Source organism: Salmo salar, chromosome ssa13 (assembly GCF_905237065.1).
Source record: "Salmo salar chromosome ssa13, Ssal_v3.1, whole genome shotgun sequence".
Lineage (NCBI taxonomy): Eukaryota > Metazoa > Chordata > Actinopteri > Salmoniformes > Salmonidae > Salmo > Salmo salar.
The window spans coordinates 52,581,638-52,599,687 of NC_059454.1; the positions used below are offsets into that span (position 1 = coordinate 52,581,638).

The 18,050-nt window shown below is 42.5% G+C and overlaps 1 protein-coding gene across 1 annotated transcript; it reads right to left on the minus strand.

Annotated features, from left to right (window-relative positions):
- Positions 1 to 6,357: 6,357 nt before the first annotated feature.
- Positions 6,358 to 15,286, minus strand: LOC106567403 (heat shock protein beta-1). Its single transcript, XM_014136598.2, has 3 exons — positions 14,709 to 15,286; positions 8,816 to 8,879; positions 6,358 to 7,398 (listed from the first exon to the last, which is right to left on the minus strand). The coding sequence occupies exons 1-3, from the start codon at positions 15,169 to 15,171 to the stop codon at positions 7,170 to 7,172; spliced, it is 756 nt and encodes a 251-aa protein (XP_013992073.1). The 5' UTR covers positions 15,172 to 15,286; the 3' UTR covers positions 6,358 to 7,169.
- Between the last annotated feature and the right edge of the window lie 2,764 nt (positions 15,287 to 18,050).

Here is an 18,050-nt window from a genome sequence, read left to right on the forward strand (position 1 = left end):
GGTTCCATGTAGAACCCTCTGTGGAAAGGGTTGAACATATAACTCAAAAAGGGTTCTACCTGGAACTTAAAGGGTTCTTCAAAGGGTTCACCTATGGGGATAGCCAAAGAACCCTTTTAGGTTCTAGATGGCACCTTTTTTCTGTGTTGGTAGGTAGGTAGGTTTTAGATAGATAGATAGATAGATAGATAGATAGATAGATAGATAGATAGATAGATAGATAGATAGATAGATAGATAGATAGATAGATAGATAGATAGATAGATAGATAGATAGATAGATAGATAGATAGATAGATAGATAGATAGATAGATAGATAGATAGATAGATAGATATTGTAAGTAGGTACATAGCTAGGTAGCTAGATATATATTTTTATAGTTTGTTGTTAACAAATTATAACATACATTTTGGATAAGAAACTGCAAGCCACTGAGTTGCTCTACTGGAGAAAATCTGCAGTAACTTAACTAAGATTGTAGTGTACTGTCATGTTGAAAAGCAGCATTTGGTCCTGGCTTCCTCCAGTGCCACCCAATGCTATCTCTCAGATTGTTGAGGGCCTCTTAACTAATGCTGCATCTAATCTAACACCTGGCACCAACAGTTCTCAACTGAAGTTTGAAAGCTGGTTACTCGCTTATCCAACCACACAATGTCGGTTTAATGTAACATCTGCCTATGTCACATCCTGAAAGCCAAACAGCTGGTTGTCCTCAGTGTGACATCATCAAACTGTGACCTGTTCAGCTGACCTGGAAACACAGTGATGATTAATTATGGTTGTCTGCCCTGCTTTGACAGTGAAGTGTAATGTATTTATTTGTTTGCCTATTTCTATTTTTTGCCTATTCTCCATATACACCTATTTTGTCACGGGGACATTACGGATGAACATATATAAACAAATAAATCTTGATAGAAAGAACTATGACAGATACTGCAGGTTTCCCATCACAATTGATGAATGCATTTATAATGCAATCGGCAAACAGTATTAGATGTGAATGTGACATGAATTTAGATATGAATTCACATTCATTTAGATATGAATATGATTTTAAAATCTTATTCCAAAAGTATGTCTCTTCTGTACCTTAATATTATGATCGCCCCTGACCTGGCTGAAGGTTAAGATGCCTCATATGACTGAAACCCAATGTTTTCTCGTCCAACAAATGCAACACTGGTATGTATCAATAAAACTGTTGGTTCATAGAAAATACATCTGAATACAAATTCTTTCAACGCAAGGTTGATGGGCATATGCGTGCGCACACACACACACACACACATACACACACACACACGAGCCAGGCTTCGCCTCAGTATAGGTTATAGTATAGGCTGGACTTGATACTTAGGTGAAATTAGGTCTTACGTTACCTCTGGATGACAGAAAGAGAAGAGCACCTCATGCTGAATCAGGGGAGAAACGTTACCTCAGGTACTGAACCGGGCCTAACCCCCATCCAACCCCACCCCTACCCCCTTTCCAAAGTCAAAAGCACAATCTATCTGGCTGAGTAAAATGGAGTCAATAGGGCATCTGTAAGCAGATTGTGTTCATTCCCCATAGTAGTTATTGATTTTGGTAACAGGCTCAGTTCCTCCACAGTCAATCGAAGACGGGGAAGGAGAAAAGCCCTTAATGAAACACTAGACGATTCCGGTAGAGCAGGGCTATTCCAGAACAGCTGATGGACAGAGAACAAGGGGCCCATCACATAGGCTACCAGTAAATTACAATGGCACCGAGCTTTCATATTTGCCAGATAAAACTTATATCTATCAGTGCACATACCCAGTTGTTTTTGACTGAAAATGTATCAGATGCAAATGACTGTAAATATCCATAATATCTTCTCATATGATGACAATCAAATTCATTGCCTACCATTGGGGGAAAAAATACTACTGATGTGACAAAGGGTGAAGCATGAAATGACACAAATGCATCCTCACTTGGCTCTGCACTGTACTAAGCCATTTCTTGTCAAAGAAGTTCTTTCAGAAGATGAATTATCATGCCCTGTTCTCCTGTAAAAGCTTTAGCCAATGGTGGCCGGGCTAGAGCATCAGCACTCACCAATCCAGTTGCTGTTGCTAAGGCTAGAATACGCACCCCCCACTCTCAGCAGCAGCCCTCCTCATTATAGGGCTACTGTACCAGACACATACAATTCTCTCATCCCCATTTTGCTGGAGATAAAAGCTAGTTGTGTTGAAGCGCATTTGGGAGGAAGTGTGCTCTTTATGTCTAGTTGTTGCAGTAGCTGAAATGGTTTTCTGTTGAAACAGAAAGATACAGTTGAAACAAATAATCTATCATTCTGTGCTTGGAAATGCACAGAATTATATATATATATATATATTAAGTATAATATAAAAAAATATTTAAAAAATCTGAAAGTACAAAGTCTGCAGATGATAATTACATAACAAAAGGCTCATCCTCATGTCCCTCCTCCACAGCCACTTTCTCAATAGGATTTGATGTTCATTCATGACATAACTTCTGCTCGACACACAGGCCTCCATCCATGTGCTACTCAGAGACAGCATAGCTGAGCTGGGATGTCTTTCTGTCTGTTAAAAGTCATATCCTACACACAACACATAGCACATTTGTCTGATGGATTTACCATTGATTTAAATTACAACCCTCCTGTACACTAGAAGCCTATCTAAAGGGGTCTCTTAGACAAATGACATGATTGGTTGATGCCCACAACGAGCTGATGTGATGGGTTTATGCCCACAACCCGCTGAAGTGATTGGTTGATGCCCATAATAAACTGCAGAGATTGGTTGATGCAGCTGTCAATCAGTCTGAGTCCAGGCTGTTCCTTCCTTTGCTGCCATTCTCATTTGCTCCTTTTCTCATTATCCTACTCTTCACACTCTTCTGCGAAGAAGTGCCCTCATCACAGAGAGGATTGCTTACGCATTTTTCTCTCCTCACAGCAGATCAAACAGAGGAGGGGGCATAGACGTATATAGTAAGGGATGGAGTGAGGGGTAGAGATGAGGACACGCATGCTGGCATACATTATATTATACACAGCAAGAGGGAGAATGACTAATACAGATACAGTAGTGCATTATATTATATGTGTGTATGTGTGTGTGTGTCTTTCCCTCTCTCTCTCATATATATCTCTCTCACACACACATGGCCTATATCTTACAAAGCCATCAGACCATTTTAAATGCATTGGCCTAACCATACTTTTACACGCTCAAAACATTTTAACAATAAAACACATGGCACAGTCAGTGTCATCGTGGGTTACCTTTGCCTGTTACTGTATGAGACACAGGATTGATGGGATTGCATTTCCAACAGTGATTCACCCCTCCAAGCAGAAAAAGACCCCATACATTATCATGTCACAAACTAATATGGTAAGAGGATTCTTGGTTTGTTCCCAGATAAGGAAGGTGTCTCCTGTCCTCATGTCTTGCAGGCTGCTGTGCGGCCTGACTGGCTTCTGTGACCCTGTGTTCTCAGACATCTCTGCTGGAGTGTATCCATCTGATCTTGGGAGTGAGTGTTCACTTTTGGTCACAGAGTACTGCTGATGGTGCAGTCTCTCTCACAAACATTCTGAAATCAATTTTCTCAGGGTGATGTTGTCCTATGTGGTGAGTGAGTTCAAGGAGGAACTTATTTGTTTATTGGGTGTGAAAGGGGCATCATCTGTGGACGCTGGTTGTCTTCACCGTTCCTCTACCTGACAGTTATGTGTTACAGACAGTGAACAGGTGTTGTGGCTTTATGTTGCCTGTTAAATGTAGTTATAGGGGATTGGTGGTGGTGCGGTGCGGCAAGAGTCCATCTTTAACTGGTACTGTAACATAGATACAGAAGTGATGCCTCCGAGAGCGGTGGGGAAAGCATCTGAACAAATTCCATTCTTTCCCACCCTGCATTTATAAACATTGTCTCCAGATCATGTTAAGGGGGCTGCTGCCTTTAGCGAGCTGGCCTACTTAGACCTGTCAGCCTGGGTGGAGAGGATAGAGGGAGGATGGGGGAGGATGGAGAGGGATCCGGGGGATGAAGCAGCCAATAAGAGGGCTGATTGCTAATAGCGCCCCACACACACGCACGCACGCACGCACGCACACACACACACACACACACACACACACACACACACACACACACACACACACACACACACACACAGGGCTGAGAGATGGAGATCGAGCTTAGGGTTGGCTGGGTGGCTGCAGCTGGATAGGATAGATGAGATAGAGATTGCTAATTTAACAAGACATTAAAATGGAATGGGAATGGTAAGTCATATACGAGAAAAAAGCAGAAGACTGAAGTTCAGTGTCTTGCCCTATCAGTGACTTTGAAATAGAACTCCCACAAAGCTCCCTCTGCAGTAGATACTGTAATGAGTCATTCAACCAATTCAGTGCCTTTTCAGAAGTAAAACTTGGTCCCCAAAAAACGTTTGATTTCACCTAATTTTAACATGATCATAAAGAGCACGTCTTCAACTTCCTAAAAAACATGTTTTCCCATCTCAAGAGGTTAAAATTACTATAAAATGACTATAGTAAGTGCCTAATAAATTAACATGGTTGACCATAACATGGTTGACCCTCACCTCAGGGCTGCATGCTACACCACTGCTTAAGTTAATTAATTAGTTAATTATAACCTCTAGCACAGTCAGTGTAGTCAGCTCAGCTATCTCCATTGAGACCGTGTCTGTGCAAACAAAACATGGCAGTGTTCCCTTTAGCAATCTCACTGGAATAAAGACCTCCTCCATTCCTGTTATTATTTAAGAGATTGTGATATCTCACATCTAAAAATGGGGCTACTTAATGTTAGATCCCTCACTTCCAAGGCAGTCATAGTCAATGAACTAATCACTGATCATAATCTTAATGTGATTGGCCTGACTGAAACATGGCTTAAGCCTGTTGAATTTACTGTGTTAAATGAGGCCTCTCCTCCTGGTTACACTAGTGACCATATCCCCTGCGCATGCCGCAAAGGCAGAGGTGTTGCTAACATTTACGATAGCCAATTTCAATTTACCAAAACAAAAGTAACTGCGTTTTCGTCTTCTGAGCTTCCAGTCATAAAATCTATGCAGCCTACTCAATCACTTTTTATAGCTACTGTTTACAGGCCTCCTGCGCCATATACAGCGTTCCTCACTGAGTTCGGAGCCATCATCGACTCAGTGGGTTTTGTCCAACATGTCTCTGGACCTACTCATTGCAAAATCCCTGATGTCTAAATTGTTTCGTTTTTTCGAAATAGAGCCATTTGTGTGCACTTCCGTTAATACTGTATACCCCGGTATGGTACAGAAATGGTAGGATGGTATGAACATCTGAATACCGCCCAACCCTGGTGTGTGGTCAAGATGCCAATGCCTGGCCAACAACAACTTTTCACTCAATAGGGAAAGAAAAAAAATCCTGGTGCTCATCAGATTTCTTCCTAGTGTAGTCAGAGAAGTTGCCGGAAGCCCGGAGAATAGAAAGCAGTCCTCTTCCTCTATAAATAGAAAGAGAGGAGAGCTAGTGTGCATGTGCATTAGTACACTGCCTGGGTTTCAACTGGAAGAGAATGAAAGTTGGAAATAAACAACAACTAGCCTCTTTCTACTACACCTCCAACTCAGACAGACCTTTCCAACTGCAATGAAGGTTGGAGAAAACCAAACAACTGTAGTAGTAAGTTAATTCAGCCTCGCAGGGAAAATGTCAGAATGGCAAATCTATAGCATAGACTGACATTTTGAGTTATACACAGGAACTTCAGTAGATGGCATTAGGTAATAGCATGCTGCTGGAGGGGACAGTATGTGTGTGTGTGTGTGTGTGTGTGTGTGTGTGTACTAAGGCATGGTATAACCATGTAGGAACAGTGACGGTAGGGATTTTAACACTTCCTCTCACAATATCCTTTTCTAATGCCAGTCCTGGGTTTCTCCATAGTGGTCTGATCAGCACTTCGTGTGAGTCCTCTACTGTACCTGCAACCATGGAAACAGGTGTGTGACAAAGTGTGACACAGTCAGTGATCATCACACCCCATCATGTGTATTGGGATGTGATTTACAGCAGTGTTGCTCAATCTCCGGTCTGGCCATCTATCTACCTGATATCTATCGCTCCTTTCGCTCGTTCTCTCTACAGTATTTATCTTCAGACTAACACATGGTAGATTGTCAGATGCTACTGATGCCACCGCCACAAACAAATATGACATAATTGATATCATATTATTCAAAACAACATGTTAATAATTGTGCTACATCACTCAGATCGCATCTTACCTAAATAGAAGAGATAACAGATAAAGGAGGCCCAAGCTATTAGGATTTTTCTTTACTCACCATTATACGTGGGTACAGCTTTCCAAATGCAACTACAGTACAGACCAGTATTAAATACCATATTTTAACAACAGTGATTGGCCAGTAACAGTCAGAGGATGGTGAAATCATAGAAAAAGAATGAATAGAATTTCTGTGCTGTGCTGGCCCATTGGTTCTTTGGTGTTCTGTGTGTATCACTAGCCTGGTCCAGATCAGTATGTGCAGTCTTTCCAATTCCATTGTCAACAAAATTATCTAGGACTAGGCTACAGAATCACTGGTGTCCTGGCTCTTCTTGGCTGTGTTAATGTCTGTAAGGAGAGAGAGAGAGAGAGAGAGAGAGAGAGAGAGAGAGAGAGAGAGAGAGAGAGAGAGAGAGAGAGCGAGAGAGAGAGAGAGAGAGAGAGAGCGAGAGAGAGAGAGAGAGAGAGAGAGAGAGAGCAGCAAGCACAGAATGATGATGCAACAGCAGGGCTGCAGTCACTGTTTGCAGATCTAATCGTTTTCAGTTCCTAGCAAGCGCATAATAGGAATGAGGATTGTGTGTGTATGTGTGTGTGTAACTGTTTTTGTTGTTGTTGCTTGACTCAAATGCAGATAGTAATTACTGCAGTGTGGAATAGAGCAGGCAAGTGGTGTTAGTGTGAGCACACGTGAAACGTATAACATCATAGATGCATTTCCAGAGCCTACTGTAACTATACAATACGTGTGGAATTATCACAGTTTTGCCTATCTTCCCTCTTTCTGTCTAACCATTTCATCTGTGTCTACTATGTGTGTGTGAGTGTGTTTATGTTTGGAGTTTCACTCCTCTTCTTCCTTCTCTTCATGATGCTCATCATAATGGTGCCCATTGCCACTTCCCTTCCTCGTCGTCATGTCGTAGGGCTTGGTCTTGCTGCTGCCCATGGTGACAGGGATGGAGATCTCTGCAGCCTTGATGGCCTGCCTGTTCAGAGTAGTCTCCACGGTCAGCACTCCCTCAGGAGACAAGGTGGACGTCACCTTCTCAGCGTCAGCCATAGGGGGAAGTCTGGACCAGTGAGGGAAGGTAACATCACAGTCAGGCTACTATAGAGTACAAAAATACTTTACTGAGGCAGACAGTGCTTTTATCTCGCAATATACAGTATCTTTAATGTAATTTGATATCAACTTTATTCAGAATCACTGGTGTATAAATTCAGCTTCAGCACTAGGGGGCAGTCTGGATGCAGGGATGAGAGATAACAGCACAGTCGTTACTGTACAAGACCAGACACGCTGGAAAGCTGTTATCGATGGCTTATGCTCCAGGGGGAGTATGAGCCTAAGCAAGTAAGGAAGGCTTCTATTTGGATGCTGCCTATAAAATACTTTACTGAGACATCTTAATTTTCTTGAAATGTAATTTGATAGAACCTTCATTTATTATAAGCTTTCCAGCCTGCCGGTGGGGCAGTGTTGATTGTCAGAGTCATGGTATATGTAGTGGCCCATGGATGGCGATACAGAGACCCATGCAGCTCAGCTCAGAGGGAGGACGGCTGGCTGTACAAACACAGTCAGTCGCCGCCGGTATTGCTTTGCTCAGCCTTCCGCTACACTCAACCCTCTGCAGGCTTGACCAATCAACCAAAAGAGGCTCACAGGACCAGACCCATGATAACAGTATCACTGGCGTCTGGACTAATCCTGGAGCATGCAGAATATGACGGAAAGCTGACAAAAGCTGCCATGAAGTAGCATAACTGTCACGTCCTGACCAGTAAAAGGGATCATTTGTCATTGTAGTATAGTCAGGGCGTGGCAGGGGTTGTTGTTTTTGTGTGTTTTGGGGTTGGTTTGTTTCATGGGGATTTGTTCTAGTTTTCATTTTCTATGTTCATTTTCTATGTGTGGCCGAGTATGGTTTCCAATCAGAGTCAGGTGTCTTTTGTTGTCTCTGATTGGAAGCCATACTTAGGCAGCCTGTTTTTTCCTTTGGGTTTGTGGGTGGTTGTTTTTCGTATAGTCAATGTTACCTTACGGAACTGTCGTGTGTCATTTTGTTCATTTTTGTTTAAGTGTTCACTTTATACGTTAAATAAAGAAGATGAGCACTCAACACGATGCGCCTTGGTCTCCATTCAACGACCCCTGTGACAATAACCAACCAATTTCTGTAGCAGAAGATTTAGGAATAGCTTTGAAATAGCTTTAAACAACCCTCCACTGAAAATATACTTTTGTTGATGAAATCAGGGAGAGACATTATTTTGGCCAGTCATTGACAGAGACACTACACACATTTTTATGATGCCTTTTTCAGCATGGTGACAAAATTGCTACGACGGGTTGTGCAACAATGAGTTATTCATTTGTTGCACAGTCTGCCAGGTTCGTTGATAGGAGTGTCACTGTGAGTTGTATCATCGTTATTAACATTGGCAATGATGTGTCAATATTGACAATGACGTTGTGTTACTTACGTGTATTTCCTAGTGAAGCATCTGGACACAAATCCATGCTCGTCCTTCCTCTCCTCATGCTTGCCTGTGGACACAAAACACACACGGGTCAGTCTTAGCCCTGTCTCACACTGGGGACTGCAGTCACTTCATGTGCCATGACCACTGTGTATAAATGTTATTTTGTGCAAAAACACAAGCTTCCTTGATACTTCAACACTATCAAGGGAGCGTTTTTTTAGGAAAACCTTATTTTCTGTTGGACAAGGGGCTGAGAATAGATGTCATGTCCCTGTCCCTGTCCCCCTGCCTGGTGTCTGTACTGTACATGCATGTCCCCTTTGACATGTTCCCTAGCATGTTACCTGTGTGATGTACACTCAGTAGCCAATTTATTAGGCACACCATCTAGTACCGGGTCAGACACCCCTTAGCATCCAGAACACCCTGAATTCTTTGAGGCATGGATTCTACAAGGTGTCGGAAACATTCCACAGGGATGTTGGTCCATGCTGACATGATGGCATCCCGCAGTTGCTGCAGATTGGACGGCAGTACATTCATGCTGCGAAATGCCCATTCCATCTCATCCCAAAGATGCTCTATTGGGTTTGGTCAGCAATAATGTTCAGATACGCTGTGTTTTTCAATCGTTGCTCAGTTGGTATCAAGGGACGTAACGTATGACAGAAGAACATTCCCCACACCAGTACACAACCACCACAAGCCTGTACCGTTAACACCAGGCAGAATGGGTCCATGGACTCATGCTGCTTAAGCCAAATCCTGACTCTGCCATCCTGACTCTACATGACCCAACAGGAACCGGGATCCATTGGACCAGGCAATGTTTTTCCACTCCTCAATTGTCCAGTATTGGTGATCGAGTGCCCACTGGAGCTTCTTCTTCTTGTTTTTAGCTGATATGAGTGGAACCCGGTGTGGTCGTCTGCTGCAATTGCCCATCCGTGACAAGGATTGAGTTGTGCATTCCTTGATGCTATTCTGCACACCACTGTTGTATTGTGCTTCTTAACTTGCACAATTCTTGCCATTCTCCTTTGACCTCTCTCATCAATGAGCTGTTTTCGCCCACAGGACTGCCGCTGACTGTATGTTTTTTGTTTGTTGTACCATTCTCGGTAAACCCTAGACACTGACGTGCGTGAAAAGCCCAGTGTCACGTCCTGGCCATAGTAAGTTGTTATTTTCTATGGTAGAGTAGGTCAGAGCGTGACAGGGGGTGTTTGTCTGTTTTTCTATTTCTATGTTCAGTTTCTAGTTTTGTATTTCTATGATGGTTTTTGTTTGGCATGACCTCCAATTAGAGACAGCCGGTTGTCGTTGTCTCTAATTGGAGGTCCTATTTAAGTTGATGTTTGTCCCACCTGTTTTTGTGGGTGATTATCTTTTGAGTAGTGTGTTTTCCTCTCTGCATCACGGTATGTTGCTTTTGTATTTTCAAGTATTTAAGTGTATTGCATTCAGTTTCACATTTAATAACTATGTGGAACCACAACCATGCTGCGCGTTGGTCCGATCATTCAAACAGCCGTGACACCCAGGAGGGCGACCGTTTTCCAGCGTGCCTGGCACCGATGATCATACCACATTGAAAGTCGCTTAGGTCATTCATTTTGCCCATTCTAACATTCAGTGAACAGTAACTGAATGCCTCGATGCCTGTCTGCCAGGGGCGGAAATCACGGGGGGGGGACGGGGGGGGGGACACGACCCCCCCATCCTGGGAAAAATATGATTTGTCCCCCCCCAATATATCACTGAAACATAACTATGTAATTTAAATAATTTAATAATACGCAATGAAAGCAATTGTGCTGATTATAGACACTTAATAGCGCGTTTTTAAGTTTCAAAAGATTGCGACCCCCTCACCCTTTGCCTCACAATGGTTTGATCCACTGCCAGTTCCTTAGCTTGCTACGTAACTGACGTGAGGTTAATCCAGTCAATCGCGCACACACACTAGCTGAATATGCAGAGCTAGCGCGCAAATATTAACTATTAAGCTAGCTAGTACCTATTCCATTTATGTGGCCTCGTCAAAGATGGAATCTTTGCTATCGTCAGTTTATTCCAAGATCAGCATGCATGTAAGTTAGTGCTGTGATAAGGTTAGCGATAAACTGAACAGAACTACACTCTCTTCTACCATTGTTTTAAATATATTTAATGGTCTCGTTGCAAAAGCTAAATTGTCGCAAGGGAACTTTTATTTATATATTTTATTTCACCTTTATTTAACCCGGGTAGCAAAGATTATAGCAAACACCACTGAATTGGTGCTCGCTAGCTTTGCAAATTCAGCTATTGTTAGAAGCCAGCCAATATGAAACAAACGATTAAAATTACAAAAGGTTGCAGCATATGTTGTGTAAATGGTGAACTCATACAGCTGTCAACTCTTGTCACTGCAATCCGTTTCACATTTGCTAGCTACCTTTTAGATCGAAGCCCATATAGAATGATAGAAGATAAGATGATAGATGCCCATCTCCTACTGTAAATAACCTACATATTGTGTGTGTAGCCAACCAGGTAGAAAAATGGCAGAAAAAAGACGGACATCAGAGCATTTTTCAGTACACCAAAACGCAAAGTAAGAACCCTAGTAGCCTAATATCTCAAAGACTAGTTGATAAAATGTTCATAAGAAAGAAATGAAATTCTAATGGAAATGTTTCACAATGATGTCATTAGGCAGAGCAGGCAACAGATGGCACACAGACAGCAGAGTTGGGGACAGATATGCAGGGACAGACTGGCAGAGACAGGGAGTCTCAGGTAAGTTTGTTGAGTCTTTGTTTGGCAACATTATGAAAGGTTCTCAATTTTTTTTACTTGTAAAATAGGAACATATTTGGAAAATGCCATGGATACCCCCACTCTCAACTTAAACTGGTGACTGAACTAAGATTTGTTAAAGGCAATGGTATTGCTGTTGTGATTAGTTGTGTAGTTTTGGGTACCGGTAATTAGGAGTACGGCAAACACCTTATTTCTTTGGTTCCTCAATATACATTTACCATATTAAACATAGGCTATGTGTTACAGCACTACTTTTGGTGTCCCCCTCAGGAATTGCTCTTGAGAAAATGTAATGTAATTGTCCCCTCCAAAGTTCATATCAGATTTTCGCCCCTGCTGTCTGCTTGCTTTATATAGCAAGCCACAGCCACGTGACTCATTGTCAGTAGGAGCAATCCATTTCCTTGAACCTAATAAACTGTCCACTGAGTGTATGTGCCAACTGGTATATATCTCTATGTCTCTCACCAGGTCCCTACAAATACACATGCCAGGCTTGAAATACTGACAGCATATCTTTTTGTTATGATTATGTTATGACAACAGCTGATCTGATAATAGGAGTTTGCCACAGGGACCAGTCCCCTTTCCTGCAGGACTACAACACTGATAAACAGCCACACCACTTTCTCAGCTTTGATAGGAACATGAGAAGTGTGCAAGTGTTATAAGCAACTATACAAGGATGCAGTGTTCATTCCCAGTGTCAGAGCTTTGTTGATCATAACCGTCTGCCGCTAGAGGAGGAGAGAACAAGAATATGCTCTGGAACTGGACCAGCAGCCCATTTAAAGTAGCAGATCAGAGACACAGCGAGAGTGAGTCACGGATAAATTTCCTCCTCTCTCTCTCTTTCTCTCTCTCTCTCTCTCTTTCTCTCTCTCTCTCTTTCTCTCTCTCTCTCTTTCTATCTCTCTTTCTCTCTCTCTCTCTTTCTCTCTCTCTTTCTCTCTCTCTCCATCGCTCTCTCTCCCTCCCTCTCTCTCTCTCTCTCTCTCTCTCTCTCTGAGTGGATATGGCACCAGAGAGGGTCTGGGTTCTCTCATGGATTTGATGATACCATTAACTATTCTCCGACATTATTAATACAGGTCCTTGAAAGTGCTTTCTGCTCCAGACTAACCAACAAGTAAGTAAGGGAAGATATTCAATGTCAAGATGAAAAAGTGTTATTTTAAGTCCAATCTACAGTTTGTACACCCTAACCCTAACAGGGTATGTTATACTTCACCATACAATACAGGGTCCTTATTACATTTTATTCATTTAGCAGACACTCTTATCCAGAGCGACTTACGGGAGCAACTAGGGTTAAGTACCTTGCTCAAGGGCACAGATGTTTTACCTAGTCGGCTTCAGAGATTCAAACCAGCAACCTTTCAATTACTGGCCCAACGCTCTTAACCACTAGGCGACTTATTGTAAGTCTAGCTTACAGTTTGGACATACTGCCCAAGTCCCCACTATAAAACAATGTTATTGTTGTAATAGTCTACTCAAAACTAGCATATGTAACACAATAAAATGGGTTTGGACATAACGTTAAACCCACTTGATGTTGTTGTAATGGTCTTCTTCCACTAGTGTACAGTTCAATACATATCTCTGTTGTTGTAATGGTCTACTTCCACTAGTGTACAGTTCAATACATATCTCTGTTGTTGTAATGGTCTACTTCCACTAGTGTACAGTTCAATACATATCTCTGTTGTTGTAATGGTCTACTTCCACTAGTGTACAGTTCAATACATATCTCTGTTGTTGTAATGGTCTTCTTCCACTAGTGTACAGTTCAATACATATCTCTGTTGTTGTAATGGTCTACTTCCACTAGTGTACAGTTCAATACATATCTCTGTTGTAATGGTCTACTTCCACTAGTGTACAGTTCAATACATATCTCTGTTGTTGTAATGGTCTGCTTCCACTAGTGTACAGTTCAATACATATCTCTGTTGTTGTAATGGTCTACTTCCACTAGTGTACAGTTCAATACATATCTCTGTTGTTGTAATGGTCTTCTTCCACTAGTGTACAGTTCAATACATATCTCTGTTGTTGTAATGGTCTACTTCCACTAGTGTACAGTTCAATACATATCTCTGTTGTTGTAATGTGAATAATGAATCAGGAATCTATGGGCTCTGTTCCAGCAGCCCCCAACCCCTCTCTCCCTCTGTCCATCTTCCCCTCCCTCCCACCCTCAGGTCTACAAAGACCATGGCTGTGTAATATATTGTGATGTTATGTGATGTGACTTTGGGCTAAGCCCTTCACATAAAACAATCAACACAGGGCTACAACAAGTGTTACTCTCACTGTCCTCCATGTCACAGCAACAACTCACTTACTATGACAAGTGAAACACTACAGTGTGCTTAGTAGTATTTAGTAAGTGAGACATCTCATGTGCCTCATTCATCGTTAAATGCATGTGTAACATATACCCACTAAAACTCATTAGGTCCAGGTCCAGGTCTCTCTTGAAAAATTGATTTTTATCTCAACGAGACTAACCTGGTTAAATAAAGGTTAAATAAAACATTATGATGCTAAGAGATGCAAAACAGAAACCAGCTCCACTAGACACAGATGCTGTATTCATTCTAATAAAATAAAATGTTTTGATGCACATAAACAAATTCTGCATATTATGAAGTCAATTGAATGTACTGTGGTAGCTACAAAGTTATACTGATTTTGTCTACAGAGACAGACACATAGACACAGGGAGAGAAAGAGACAGATACAGAGAAAGGGAGAGCCAGAGACAAAGCAAGAGCCAGAGACACACACAGAAAGAAAGAGACAGACAGAGACAGAGCCAGTGAGACAGAAGCAGCCTAATTCTGATCGTTTGACCAATCACATCAGATATTTTCTCATCAGTTCTTTTTCAGCGATGATCATATTGGTCAAACGACCAATTAGTGAGAGAATTTAGTTAAATTGTGCTGCCTGTGTAAACACAACTATAGAGAGAGAAAGATACAGACAGAGACAGCGCTAGAGACAGAGCCAAAGCCAGACACAGAGCCAGAAACAAAGACAGAGCCAAAGCCAGATAGAGATATGAGTTTATTACCAGTGATCTCTACCACGCCATCCTTGGTCCTGACCACCAACTCTTCAGGGGAGAAGTGGTTGACGTCCAGAGTGACCTTCCAGGCTTCCTGGGTCTGCTTGATCTCAGACATGCCAGTGCTGAGCTGGCGGGAGAGGGCGCGGGCGTACGATGCTGCCCCAGCCTGGGCCATCATGGGGGCCTGGACCATCATTGGGGCTTGGGGCATCATTGGGACTAAGGGCATCATTGCACTCTGCTGGTGGGGCATCATAGAGGACATGAAGCCGGCAGAGGACAGGTCGTGGCCGAGGGCGGGGCGCATGTATCCAGGCCAGTGGGTGCTGGAGAAGGAGGGTAACCCCTCTGCGTGGGCAGGCATACCGAAGGACTGGTCGAAGAGTCGGTTGCCCTGGTACCAGTCCCTGTAGGGGTCCCAGCTAGGGGTGCGGAGCAGGCTGAAGGGGATGCGTCTCTCTGTCATGTTTTCTGGAAGAAGAGGACTAGTACTGTTGCAGTAGTAGAGCTGTGAAGCTGGCTGGCTGTAGATGCCTTTGGTTGGTGTCTCTCAAACTTCCACCGAAAGTACCGTCTGCTCCTCGGCAGAGGGCTTTTATACACACAGCCACCGCCCACTTTTAGTCAACACTGTCACTGACCCTCCCTTCACACCCCATCTGCCTCCCCCTCCCAGGACAGATATTTATAGAATGAACTAGGTCTATTCGTGGCAGACGTAGCACTAAAATGGAATCCATGTCCAAGGCAGTGGCGTAGAGCAGTTTCGCTGGGATTTTATAGCTAATCTCATGCTATTTTACATACTTGCCATGAGGCTTAGAGAGAAAATGTTACTGTTTTAGAGGTCATTTCCTGCTATTCTACACATTTTGCCATGAGGCGGAGATAACATTTAGCAGTTTTAAGGCTAATTTCCTCTTATTCCCCCTAAAATTGTCATGGCATATGACGTGTTCATATGCTATCTGCAACTCCCAAAGCCTGGGGACAATGACGGGGTGTGCCACACCAGTGCAAAGGCCCTCCCCTTTACCCCACTACCCCTCTAACAACTGCCCAGCACTCCGTTTCACCCCCTCCTCCGCCCTTCCTCCCAATTGTAATCCCCCTCTGAGCCCATCCTAGCCATGACACAGGGCTAGAGGAATCTGAGAGTCTGTTGTAAAGCAGACAGCCCTGCTCAGCAGAACTAGAGCCCCCCTGCATAGAGGGGAGACATAAGTATGCTGTTTCTAACACACAGGCTGGTAGAGGACAGGGCATTATGTGACAAGCCAACCAGCCACATACGTGCTATTAGAATGCACACTATAATCCTAGGAGCTCGGACAAGCAAAACACAACACAGACACCACTGACAACACACACCCACACTCAAGCATGCTTGCATAAAGTACACACCCACAAACCCGCGAAAACACACAGAGACTGCACACAAACATGGAGGTATTTGGTGTGATATGAGTTACTCCTGATATAGAGGCATGGAACCAGAGCTTATTTAGACAGGGGTTGATACTGATGTAGATCCTATATCTCCTTCCTATTTCTGATAGCAAAGTCACCTACAGAATGGCATCCCACTAATCTCATGGACACCCTGTTTAGTTTCACATCTGTTCCACTGCTGTCTCTATGCCCTGTGCTATTTTGGCTCCAATAATTATTTTTTACCAATCTTGAACAAGGACTTGGTTTTGGTATGCACCTTTTAATGCTCAGCTTACATTATATTGATTTCAGAAAATGTGGATAAATGTTAGGACTAATGTCCATTTAGTCCATGGTATCAATACTGCTCCTGTACAGGTAACATCAGAGATGCAGCGCCACGTCTGATTGAAGAAAATAGAATTATGCCACAGATAACATTTTAGTCCCAGTCTAAAAATAGTAAAATGTACTCTGGCAACAGTCATTTTTTCTGAGTTGCATTCTCTCAATTTAGTCTTGATATTTAACTCTGCATCATTGCGTTTCACTCTGTACAGTATTAATTGAAAATAACTTTTCCTTTTTAAACTCCCTGTAGTGTTGATCAGTGTTCTAGAGTTAATTGTTTACTCTCACAGTAAAATCGCAAGAGCTAATTCAACTCCTATGGAGTCAAATGCAGCGCTAATTTGGGGTTAATATGGTCCCATTTGAGGTATAATGGTGTTTAAGTTTCATTTGCATATTTCTTAACGTGTCACATTATGGTAGCTTGCAATGTGACATCCAATCTCTATATGACATCTGCCATAGATTTAACTCTCTGTCTCTGGTTACTCTTATTGGTTAAAAGTACTCAGTCCCAATCAACTCCAGTTATCAACACTAACTCTGGGGAGAGTATCACTCTGTTGAGTTAAAATAACTCCAGTATAGTCAATTTAACTCTTAAATGTTTAACTCTTAAATGTCGCCTTGATTTACTGTGTAAAATTGGAGCTACTGCTTGGGTGGACCTCATACTTGTGTGAGCCTGGCAGTCTTTACATCACTATGGGTCTACATGTTACTGTACTATTTCCATAAACTCATGGACCTAGGGATGGGATGGGTCGTTGGCATACTGTACTGCACAGCTAGGTATTCGTCTTTGCTGAATCAGCACTACCACTAACTTGACAGTTCATCCATCTTATTTGAGGGTTTTATTGAGGGGGTAATATTGCCTTGTGTCTCTTCCAAAGAGCAGCACTGGATGGGAGTCAATATTCCATCACATTAACTCAGACTAGACTGAGTTGAATGCACAGTCCAAATATTTGAAATTCTCAATGTGTATTTGGTTTGGCACAATGAAACCAATGGAATAGTTCCAAAAGTACACACTTCATTTGCCAGGCAAGATAAATCAAGCACACAGGTTTAACTCGGACTCAAGAGTGCAGTGCATGGTTGAACATACATGAGCTGGCTTTTTTTTATTTGCCAACTCATGTCAAACGATACCTGTTGTTGTATAGATCAAAAGTACAGAGCCTAGGGTTATGGTTGTGGTTCAGGTTAAGGTTAATGCATTTTCATTCATTCATCAGACTGTGCCTCAGACTCAGACAGATACAACAATAACGTTGTAATTTCCTGGGAGCGATGCTGCCTGTATTCATCATATATTCACAGGTTACATAACATAGGTTGAATTTATGGACTTGGGAGGAAAGATAAACAGGGAGTTGGAAAAGTACACCAGGTTACAGAATATTTCAGTCCTTTTCTCTCAGGCCAGAGGTTTCCAGTATCACTATGAAATAAAGTAAACATTTACATTAGTAACCTCTGTTGGTGGTACCTACAAATTGCACATGCACATATTACAGTATGAACATCGTGTAGACCTCAGTGACAACATGT